The sequence below is a fragment of the Ochotona princeps genome, chromosome 10, assembly GCF_030435755.1.
Source record: "Ochotona princeps isolate mOchPri1 chromosome 10, mOchPri1.hap1, whole genome shotgun sequence".
NCBI classification, from domain to species: domain Eukaryota; kingdom Metazoa; phylum Chordata; class Mammalia; order Lagomorpha; family Ochotonidae; genus Ochotona; species Ochotona princeps.
The window spans coordinates 48,015,013-48,027,333 of record NC_080841.1 but is presented as its reverse complement, the minus strand read 5'-3'; the positions used below and the strand labels follow the sequence as shown (position 1 = coordinate 48,027,333).

Below are 12,321 nucleotides of genomic sequence, written 5' to 3'. Positions count from 1 at the left end.
AATGTTTGTAATAGGTTTTTATGCTTTATCTGAGACTGCTAACTATGAGGACTCACTGAGTCCAGTAGTGAACATCAGTTATTATTTAGAACCGAAGTACACTCAGTGCTCTAGAAGTTCCATACTTGTTTTCTTGACAAATCCATTTGGCAAATAAGGAGGAGAGTGGTGGATGGGGAACATTTGAATGTATTCACCTGTGGGATGTTTTCCAGGAGAGCCTGGCCAGGCTGCAGAGAGCATTTGCCCGGAAGTGGGAGTTCATTTTCATGCAAGCAGAAGCACAGGCAAAGTGAGTCCTTGTGAGTCTCTTGTTCCAGTCGCAGGGCTTTGTCCAGAGAGGCCTTACAATTAACACTACTTATTGCTCCTTGTTATCATGTTGACAGAGTGGACAAGAAGAGAGACAAAATCGAAAGGAAGATCCTTGACAGTCAAGAGAGAGCGTTCTGGGATGTGCACAGACCTGTGGTAAGCAGACATGTCAATGATGTCTTGAGTCTTGAAAGTGAGAGTCCCCTGTGACAGTAAGGGAAGCCTCTATTTACCGCATCTGATGTGTCACAGTGTCTTGGTCAATTACTCAAGAAAATATTGCCACTTTTGTGTGAGATGCCCATACTTCCTTAGTGTAGTAGCTAATTGATAAAATTATGAATGTTGGCACCATGACATCACTCCCTCATTCTTGGCATTTGAGGTGCTTGATGCTTCCTGTTGTACACGTGGAAGCAAAAAAGTACTGCAACAGAGCCATTTGCTTATGGCCTACTGTTGACAGCTTCCTGGTTTTGTAGTAAAAGTCTCCTATTGATTTATAAAGACTTATCAATAATCTGCTTTAATTGTTGGCTCTCACAAGCTAACATGTTACATGTCTCAAATTCAAATTAGCTCATAGTTTAAGGATGCAGCATTGGATTTTTGTGCAATATCTTGTCTGGTTTCCTCCTTAATAATATTAACCAGTGTATCTCTGAGTAGCAATTGATATCCTTGATTGATTCCATTTGAAAACATTATGGACATAATTAAAAATGTGTATGAACATCCCTAAGGTCTAACCTTATATAGTCTTTAGATTCTGATACTATATCGTTTCTTCTTCTATAGTTTTCTTTAAACACAGACTAGGCAGAGTAAACATAGATGATAGGCTTACAGCACAAGGGGCACATGATTTGGTAAGGATTTAAAACCTCTCAACTACCTTCAGAATTAGATCAAAATGGAAAGATTTCAAAAATCTGCTCATATATGTATGTAATGTATGTATTTCACTTTCATATATCAATGGAGTTGTTAAATTCTCTACTGAAATTGAAATGTTAAGACATTAAAATTAAAAGGTGACTAGCTCTCTTATTCATAATTTTGGATTTTATTTCTCATGATCAACAAAGCAGTATGAAATCACATGCAGAGCTGCTTCAATAGGATTTTTATTTGTTTATAGTTAGAAGCAACCTCTGGGAGAAAGTCAGTATCCTACTTTGCCATGTTCACAATCTTAAGGCCCCCATGGGATGTCTAGCCTCATTCTGCTTTTAAGGTCTGGATCTATTGATAACCTAAGAAGACTTGTGTGTCTCACCTCCAGCCCTCATTCCAGCACACTCCTCCTCTAGAGCTGCTCTTGAGCATATCAATTGTGACCATTTAAATATATGTTCTGACACTATTGCCTAAAAGTTAAGGGCCCTGGGCGATAGCCCAGCGGCATAAGTCCTCGTCATGTATGTGCCAGGATCCCATATGGGAGCAGGTTCTAATCCCAGAATCCCTGCTTCTCATCCAGCTTCCTGCTTGTAGCCTGGGAAAGCAGTCAAGGACGGCCCAAAGCCTTGGGACCCTGCATCCATGTGGGAGAATCGAGGGGCTCTGGACTTCTGGCTTCGGATGAGCACAGCTGCAGTCATTGTGGCCATTTAGGGAGTGAATCCATGGATGGAAGATCTTCCTCTGTGTCACTCTTCCTCTCTGTATATCTGACTTTGCAATAAAAAAGAAAGGAAGGAAGGAAGATAACTGTGAAAGACAGGTTTTGCATACTAGCACTGATTATTTTCACTTAAACTATTTGAATCCTATGCTATCTCCAGCAGAACATCAGACTGGATGTCTAAGTATTCACAGATTTAATCTGCTGTATCCTGGTTCTTACTTACAGAAGTAAGTGCTATGTCCAATATCTGAATAGGATAAATTTATGTGACAACCTATATATTTTTTATTATTCCTAGAAAAGTCTATAGCTTTTGTAAATATAAAATGTATCTGGTTGACAGGAATTATTAACACATAAAAGAGATAGCAAAGGGGCTTTATTTTGTTATAATTGTTTTAAAAGTTCACCTAAAAACTATGAGATGACCTCATTTTTAAATTCTCAAAATGGCTATTCATATCAGAATAAAAAGGAGCATACTAAAATTTCATGAATTTTTATACTCAAAATTTTCAATAAATTTGAAAGTGTGTGGTTTTTTTTTTAAAGATTCTTTACTTGAAAGGCAGTTACACAGACACAGAGAAGGAGAGGAAGAGAGATTTTCCATCTGCTAGTCCTTTCTCCAAATGACTGCAACAGCCAAATGGAAGCCAGGAGCCAGAAGCTTCTTCTAGCTCTCCCACATGGGTTCAGAGCCCAGATACGTGGACCATATTCAGCTGCTATTCCAGGCACATTAGCAAGGGGCTGGGTCAGAAGTAGAGCAGAGAGGACTTGTACTGGCACTCATATGGGATACCAGCACTGCAAGCGGAGGCTTAACTTGCTGCTATGACACAATGCCAGACCTACTGAAAGTCTTTCAAGTTATGTAACAATCTCTCCCAGATAGATTTATCCTCATCAACATAGAAAGTATTTTTAAAAGTGAGAATGCAGTTCTCCTAACAGCAGCCCATGTCTGCTTGCAGGGTTAGAATTCCAAAGATTGGAATGAGGCTGACTTTTGAATTTGCACTGTATGTATAATTCACATGGGTAGCTTCAAATGATTATTCAGAACTTCAGTTGCACAGAAATTTAATGTCGTCCCTGACAGTTCCCTTGAAGGGCATCAGTGGTGTTGCTATGTTAGCTTTTGACATTTTCTGTTTTGTGGTGTTTGTGTGAAATAAGGTGAAGGCCATAGAAATGGAGCAGTTTTCTGTCTTTCCTGATCAAAGCAGTCTGTGCTCATAATACTATTAATAGCCCTTGATCTTGATACGATTCCTCTGTTTTAGAAAATCCAAAGTGTGTTCATTCAAATCTAAATCTCTCTTTTGTGTTAGGGAAAGAGGAAAGTATTTCTATTATTCCCATCTGTTCCTTTGAATTGAAAAATATTTTGACATTATGGCTATCATGAGCCTCTGTGAGTAAAACTGTTATTTTTTTGTTCCCTGTCTATTTCTTTTTTTTCCCCTCCTGTCTGCTCTTTCTATCCCTGAATAGATTTGTAGATGTAGCATCCTATTATTATGTAGTATCTGATGCTATTTATATGAGCCATGGACATTGTAAGAATTAAAAACTACTTTCCCTATTATTAAGTCGGAGCTTGTATAGTCCTAGGATTAGGACAACCTCTCAAAGTAATGCACCTAGATTTCCATCCTATTTCTTTTGATGTAGTGAGGATGCGAATAGTGGTTAAGATCACACTAGGAAGAAAGTCCCGAGCACCAACAGCAACCTCTCAGGCTGATAGGTAAAGGGAATATTGATCCCTAGTACTGACAGTTTCATGACTAGGGTGGGGAATCTCAGTAGGTGTCAGGCAGGGAAGGGCAGCCACCAGTTCCAGTGCTTTGCTGAGAAACCTGCTTGTGGGGCCATTCATGTTAGAGATGGAGTACCGCTGTTTTTGCCAGTGAGTAGAATCAATAGATAATCTGTACAGAAAAGAGTAAATGGGGTAAAGCCTAATAATGGGAAAGGCTGGATAAAGAAGGTGTAGTTTGGAACATGTTTATGAAAAGCCAAAGGAAATGATCACTAAAATTTGTAAAGTATCATGGTACTCCACTGTATGACAGGTTTGATTTTTTTTTTATATCTTGAATCCAGATGCTTTTTCCTCTGTAGTTTTAATCTTCATTTGCATAACACAATCTGATGCAAAACAGAGACGCTGCACTTGAGTCCTGGGGAAATTAACACACTTACTCCACAATACATTTTTTTTTAATGAAACATGAATTGATAAGATGTACTGGATATATTTTACGTCTCATCTGCATTTCTCTCACCATGCAGAGTGCTTGCACCTCGGTAAAGAAAATGCATAGTGGCATAGCTTTTGTTTGTTATTGGAAGTCTGTAGGTCAAAATGGAGACAGCTTTAAACAAGATGATAAAGCAGAGGGCCAGAGGAGCTTGCTTTGTCCTTGTCTTTGCCTTTTTTTAGTTCTGAATTCCTAAAACACCATCAGACCTGAAGACAGTCAGCTGTCTGCCATTGACAGTTATCAGTTGATGGATTAATTATATTGCAAGGGAAGAAATACGTAAGTGTAACTCAAGAATCACACCAAGTTTCCAGTTAAAGAAATATATAACAATGATGATTATATTGTCCAACTGGCCAGGAAATTAAGTTATAGGCACCAACATTTTCATACACAGGCACATGTAAACACACAGAGCAACACCTATAAGTTGACAGAAAAACTGTTTTGCATTTTCAGGAGCTGAGTTAGGCACAGAAAGCATAATCTGTGATATTTCACATTCATTTATTCATTTGTTCATTCAATAATTGTTCGCTGTTCACCTAGAAGATACCAGCAAACATCAAATTCTGCTGACAGACGTTAAACAAGACAAAGTTTCTGTATTTGAGGACCTTGTATTTTAGTATTAAAACAGAGTAAGCAAATAATTGCAATATAAAAGTTCTGTCCAGATGTAGAAAAACTAATTCAAAATGATGTTATCAGTAGGGACTGGAGTAAGGGGTAGGGAGGACTTCTGTCAGCCCAATAGTCAAGTAGGGCTTCCATAAGACCTCAGTGACAAAGAGTCAGATATACCCTATTATGGGAAAAGGTAACAACTAGTAAAATGGAAAGACCCCTGCACGTAAGAGGAACAAAATAAAAGGCCAGTTAGACTGGAGTGGGCAATAAAAGAGAAGTACCTAATGGCATTGGAAAGATAGCAGAGTCCCATTTACTTCCTAGTGAACTTGGTATTGTGCTTGTCTAATGTTAAGTGTGATGAGAATGGGTACAAGCTTAAAAGGAAGAGTGTAATATTATGGCTATGATTAAAAAGCTTGCTTTAGCTGCTGTGTAGAGAATAACTTGAGGATGGGATGGAGAGAACAAGAAAGGAATGATAAAGGTTGAAAAGAAGGATGCTGTGATAGTCCAAGAAGGAGCTACTGGCGGCTTGGAACAGTGGTAGCCATGTGGATGGGGAGTGCATAGGTTCCAGGTGTGTCTGGAGGTGAAGAACACAAGGAATGCTCATCAATCTAATGTCGGAAGCTTGGGAGAGAGAGGAGTCAATGCCAACTCCTTGGCAATGACTTGAATATCATTTCTAGTTGTGTGTAGCATGAACTGAAAGGAAGAAAACCAAGCAATGAACGGATTAGTGGTAAGACAAATAATTGAGTTTTACTTATCTTGGTAGAAAAGTGAGCCAAAATTAGTACTATGTTTGGAAAGCTTTTCCCATTGGGCACTGAATCTGCAGCATCTTGTACTCAGGATGTGGGGGTATGCAATGGGAGAATACTGCCTTGTCACTCCAGCTATCTCTTCTTTCTAGCTCAGCACAGAGTGAATTCCCACTTCTCAGGTTTGTACCATCATCTGTCTTAGAACTTTAGATGATGGTTGGCTTTATCTATTTCCACCTTCCTGCTTACCTTACATAATATTTATGTCTCAGTGAATTTTTATAATATAGCCTGAAAAATTGTCCACATTTCATTGGTGACAGTTTTTTAGATTTCACGTTTCACATTTGCCAGAATTGTAATTTTTCTGAATTTCAATTTTCAAAATCTAGAACACTCTGAATCAAACTAACCGAAACTCTCACAGTCTAACTCATGTGCTTTGATTAATTCATGTACTAAAATGTGAGATAAAGTGTCAAAGTAATATCTGGTCGGTTTTCTTCCATGCATCAGAACCTGAGAAATAAAATAGAGGATGATGGGATGTCACTGGAGGCAAGGACACTGAGAACACGAAAGTGACAAGTAACTGGGAGAAGGCAGAGGCACTAAAAATGGCATAAAATGATACTCAAGTTCAAAAAGTATTAGGGATGAGAACCAGCTCACTTCATGAGCATCACTGCTACATGGATAGCAAAATAAATGATGTCCCCAATGATGACCTTAAGTCATTAAGAAAGATTGCATTTTGGGGATATGATTATATAAGAATGAAGGGACATATGGGGATTATTTTAGGTTTTCCCCAGTGGTGAAGATAAAACTTGATTTTAGCTCTTAGAAATAAATATGCAATCCAGTAACAAACTTTATATGAAACTTTCATTTCTAATGTTACTAATGATTGAGGTACTTATATTTTTACCCCTTTTTCAAAATCAAGTAAAATGCACTACTATACCAATACATCTTTGAAACTAATCTTTATCAAGGTCTTGCTGACCATTGAGTATTACAGATAGTTTTTATTTCTTTCTGCTCTGTAAACACAGAGAATGCCAAGGTGTGAACAGGCCCCCTTGCGCCACTTTTAATTCATGTTGAACTGTTAGTTTCTAAGATGACTCTATTAGAAAGGGGTGTTTGGAGGGTGAGCAGATCCTAAGTGGAGCCCTCATGAATAGGATTAGTGTCTATTAGAGAGCACACCTGCCCTTCCCCATGTGAGGATGCAAGAATATAGCACCTTTCATGAGACATAAACTAGTCCTCTCAGATGGCCAAGCTTCTGCAAGTAGGAGGAATACGTTTCTGCTGCATGTAAGCGATGTAATTTTTGTTATTGCAGCTTGAAGAGACCAAGACAGGGAGGTATAAATGTTTCCAGTTGAGAGTGTGTAATTTAGGAATCACCTATATTTTTGCATAATATATAGCTATTGAATTCAAGCCTATTTCAAGTTAAATTTCAAAACCTGACAATTTTCACAAACTTATTTTTCATTTTCTGATTGTCTCACTGCAGTGGGAAAGTGATTGTAAACCTTCTGAATTTACTTTGAGTTATTTAATACTATAATTGTATTAGGTTCTGTTCAGCCCTTTAGCATACCATTTAGATCACTAGTACTAACAATAGTCATATCTGTAAAATTAAAATTATTTTTACCAATTCAAAAATCAGCCCATTTTTTTCTACTTTTTAACCCTTCACTTAACCATGGATGAGATACCATAAAAAAATATGATGAAACAAAATGTAATTTCAGTGGTGGCTATGATAATACTTGACATTCCAAATTGTGACATGAGGCAGGTAGAATGAATATGGTGAGTCTCAAATCTTCCCCAGTTGAGAACTTTGCTTGTCTGCACATTGCAGTAGTTTATGGTAGGGAAAGAGACGGACTTCTCAGGTGTGCAGCAGGCCAGGTAAAATAGGAAAGTATTCATGCACATCAGCTTCAAGCCTTTTATTTTTTCTATTAGGAACTGTTATCTTAATTATGACAATATCTCTTCTATTAAGGCATTTAAAACAATTCTAATAGTTCATTTTCACTTTTTTAACATTATGAACTAAACATGGGTAGGGTTTTTTAATTCAAAAAAGCTATAGGCAAACTTATTTATTTGAGGCCTTTTAGTAGCTCTTGAAAACAGTGACAATCTGTGGTTGGGGGAGCAGCTCACTAAAAGAGACTTTCATTGAAGGATGAAGAAATAATTCCTATATGATAGGTTGAGGTGGCTTGATTTTCTGTCATAGCAAATCAATGTGACAGAACCACAGCAGAAGAATTTAGTTACGTGTAGCAGAGGCTCTAATAATGGGAGTCAACTCAGCCAGGTTCTTAACTGATCATCAAATTACTGTTAAGGACCAGCATTGGGGTTTAGCAAGTTAAGCCTCCTCCCGTGATGCCAGCACACCACCTGAGCTCCAGTTCATACCCTGGCTGCTCTGCTTGCAATCCAGATTAATGCTAATGCACACAGGAAAGTAGCAGAGGGTAGTCCAAGTGCTTGGCTCTTTGCACTCATGTGGGAGACCCTGAAGCATCACTGGGTTCCAATCTTCCACCTGGCCTCACCCTGGCTGTTGCAGCCATTTGAGGAGTGAACCAGAGAATGGAAGAATCTATTTATCCTCCTCTCTATAATTCTGCCTTTCAGGTAAGTTTTAAAATCTTTCTTTAAGAAAGACAGTAATGTAAGTTCAGTGGTATGTTCATACCACTAAACCTGATACAAAAAGGAAATGGGTCAGGAAAAGGCTATTATCACACTACCACTTGTGTTTGAAATGGTCTGAGTTATGAATCTTGATGGCTATGGCATATATATACGGCATATATATATAAATCCATTAAACACTAGTGTTTTACTGCACAGAAGAGAGATTGGCTTGCTGTGTCACTGTAACAGCCTTTGAGTGAGTGTTTAAAAGTAGAAATCCTTGAAGTCATTCCCCTTTCCAGAATTCTCCATTTGAGACAGCTATCTCACCTCCAGGTACCTGGCCTCAACTCCATTCCCAGTTACATCTTCCTGCTAATGTGCGCCCTGGAGCAGGTGGCAGCAGGTGATGGCTCAAGTAGTTGGATCGCTGCCACTGTTGTTGGAGACCTGGACTGAGTTCTTGGCTTCCAAAATCACCTGTGACAGCCTTAGGTGTTGCAGGTAGAGAGGGCATTTAGGGAATAGCACAAAAATAGGGTCTCTCTGTCTCTCAGAAATGGGCAAAAAAAAAAAAAAAAAAAGTAAATTAACATACCCTGATGCCTTTCCCTTTTAGTAAAAATTAAATTGAAGCTCTTCATTATTGTTCAATGCCCACTTATTAATCTGGGCCATTCAACCTGTAGCCTGTTCCATGGTAGTAGACTATTTTAGCTGGTAATGAACTTATGGTTTAATTGTCAACTTCATATTCCATGTTGACTATAAAATTGTAAAATCCATGTAGTGGTTACTATTTTGTCATACTAGCTTTATTGTTGACATTTACATGTTAGTTTTATCAAATACCTTTATATTCCTTGGAATTCAAAGATTGTGTATTTGTGTGTGTGCATATATATATATGTGTATATATATATATATATAATCAGCATAAATGTTTTAGTCACAGAATATCCTAATGATGCCAATTAGACACCTGCAGTAAAAATGCGCATTGCCCCCAGTACTCATTTCCTCTGCTAGTTAAATAGTTCAAATCAATCAGTCAATCAATCAATCAATTGAAATTCGTATCATGTACTATAAACCATAACACAGGTAACTACTTTTCTTACTCTGAGTTGACTTCTTTTGCATGCCTCCCCTTTGCCACAGCTTTGCCTCTGCCCCTTACCTATAGAATTGATTCTTAGCTCACACTGAAATGGAATAACATAATCAGCAAATGAGACTGAGTAAGACACAGATTATGGAATTCTACAGAGGAGGGTGATTGGAATGAATTCCAGGTACTTTCCTCAGGCTGCTTCCTTAACATCTCGTGTAGGACTTGAACAGTAGGTGGTACAGGAGGGCTGAAAAGATCAGAGATTGAACCAATTTGACAACTTAGAATATATGAAGAACCTCAGATTGGGTTTTCTAATAGAATATATCCTGAGACTGAATACTTAAATCTCTTATGCCTCATTTGAGAATAAGAGATCATCTCAATTGAGGCACAATATGTTGTGTACTGAATTTTTAAAACTGTACTGTTACAAAGAAATGAACCTTCTTCAATAATTTAATTCTAATTGAATCAGTACTTTTAAATGTGTGTTTGCTTGCAAAGCCTCAGTCCTTCCACAAACTTTATAAAATTTTTAAAAATCTATTTATGTGTTACTTATTTGAAAGATAAAGAGAGAAGATCTCCCATCCACTGATTGACTTCCCAGGTGCCCACAATAGCCAAGCTGAAACCAAAAGCTAGGAATCCAATCCAGATCTCCCACTTGGGTGCAAAGATCTAGGTACTGGAGACATGGCCTACCACCTCTCAGGGTGTGCACTAACAAGGGGCTGAAGTCAGAATCTTGGTTAGGATTTGAACTCCAGTACTCTGGTAAGGGATGGTGGTATTGCACGTGGTGTTTTAACCTCTTGCAATACCCTCTCCCACAACTATTTTTTTTTTTAAGATTTATTTATTTTTTGTTGGAAAGTCAGACATACAGAGAGGAGGAAAGACAGAGAGGAAGAGCTTCTATCCATTGATCCACTCCCCAAGCAGCCACGATGGTCGGAGCTGTGCCGATCCGAAGCCAGGAACCCAGAGCCTAGAGCCTCCTCTGGGTCTCTTACATGGCTGCAAGGTTCCAAGGCTTTGGGCCATCCTCAACTGCTTTCCCAGGCCAGAAGCATGGAGCCGGCTGTTGTGCTGGGTCCCCACAACTTTTAAATAATTTCCAAAGCATGCATAACTCTTACAATCGGTTCTGCTTGCCAAACTGTTCTTACCTTTCCACTCAGGTGTCATTTAAAACATACTTATCCAGTTACAGTTATCCTCAGCTTGAACTTAGGGAGTGTTCCATCTACCTCTCTCCCTTGGCTGGTTTTCACAGCAGTTTGGGGTTGTTCTAAACACCAAGTGTGCTACCTGTTACAAGTACCAAAACGCTGTGTACATGACTAAATGGTATTTCTATCCTCTTGAACAAACTGTCCCTAATGGGAGTGAGAGCACCAGGTCCTGCTTCAGCCCTCAGCAACAACAGGCAAATATTGTAGCAGTTAACCTTCCTCAGTGATTTGCTCCTTTGCTATGTTAGAAATGGATTTCAGCATATTAAATTCCACTTTCTAAAACATAGTGTCATAATGTTACAGCATAGCTTAGTTCTATGAAAAAGACATTTACTTCTGAATCATTAGGCATGACTTATTCTCTTGTAAACCAATGTAAATTGCACTTTAGTATTCCTTAAATTCAGTATTTCTATGTACTTGATACTGTATCCAGCAAATAGTACATGCTTAACATTTTTAAGGAAAGTCTGCAAGGCAATGATAATGTTATTATGTTATTTATATTGCACTGGGAAGAAGTACTTAGTTCTGCAGAAAATCAATTTATGTATAGCATTTTATGTGGATCTGGTGCCAGCTAGTGGTACCTGTTATAAATACTTCAAAAGCATAATTAACATTTTAAAAATATATTCAAAGACAAGGTTTCTTTTGGGGAAGGATAAACAAATGCTCAAAAATATTTATCTGCCTTAACAACAGAATAAATAAAAAGGATTCTGGGATGTTCTGTTGTTACATAATGCTCAATATCAACTTCTACCTACTCATTTTCCCCTAATGCAATTAATATTCCATCTGTGTGTTGTCGTGGAAAGTTGTAGAGGTACGGGGTTCCTTTTTCCCCCTCTATATCACTTCTCACAAGATCTGTCAATTGGATTCAGAAAGAAATATTTCTTGGAGAAATAGGAGATTTCCTTTTAAATGTGCTGCCATACTTCATTGTCCATAGTGTGCAAGTGTGCCCAGGGACCTGGACCAGGTAACCCAGGTACCACTGAATCCCCCTCCTCCAGGGCTCATGGACTCAGGTTCACCAAACAGGCAAGCCAAGGACTTGGGCCAGGAAACTGTGCCCCACAGAAACCCCACACCCCAGAGTTCACAGACCTAGCAGCCACGTTGCAGGTAGACGCAGGATCCAGGCAAGGGCGAACCAGGCCCTGCAGGATTCCCCTGCCCCCAGCTGTCATGGACCCAGCATCCACCATGACAGCAGGCCCAAGGACCCGGGCTATGTGACTTGGGCCCTGCCAGATTCCCCACACCCAGAGCTCATGGATCAGGCAGCTACAACACCCAAACTGGCATGGCTCCCGCACCTCTGCATCCAAGAGCACATGCTGCAACCTGGCTTGGTCCAGCCTGCCCCCCTCCCATTCCACCTCCTGCTGGTGGGTCCTTGAGCCCAGCCCAGCCAGCTCCAGCCCCAGCCCTAATATGAACTGGTTGGTGTTGTGGCCCAGCTGAACCTGTCCCCATCTGAAAGTCCCTGTGCACCATGTCTTCTGTCCTGATTTCAGGCCTCTGCCTGCCTATTGATCTGCTAACAATCACTGTAAACTTCACTGTTAGGCATGCCACACAATTGGAATGCCTTACCCACCACTTACAAGCCTTGGGAAACCATGTGTTAGGCTAATTTTTCTTG

The 12,321-nt window shown here is 39.3% G+C and overlaps 1 protein-coding gene across 5 annotated transcripts in view; it reads left to right on the top strand.

Annotated features, from left to right (window-relative positions):
* The window catches only part of RGS7 (regulator of G protein signaling 7), a 375,770-nt gene that overhangs the window by 322,538 nt on the left and 40,911 nt on the right, over positions 1-12,321 (top strand). For all 5 annotated transcript variants that reach the window (XM_058669395.1, XM_058669397.1, XM_058669394.1 and 2 more), the window contains 2 exons: positions 216-292; positions 390-471. In XM_058669395.1, coding sequence (XP_058525378.1) covers positions 216-292; positions 390-471 — 159 coding nt within the window. The remainder of the gene's footprint in view (positions 1-215; positions 293-389; positions 472-12,321) is intronic.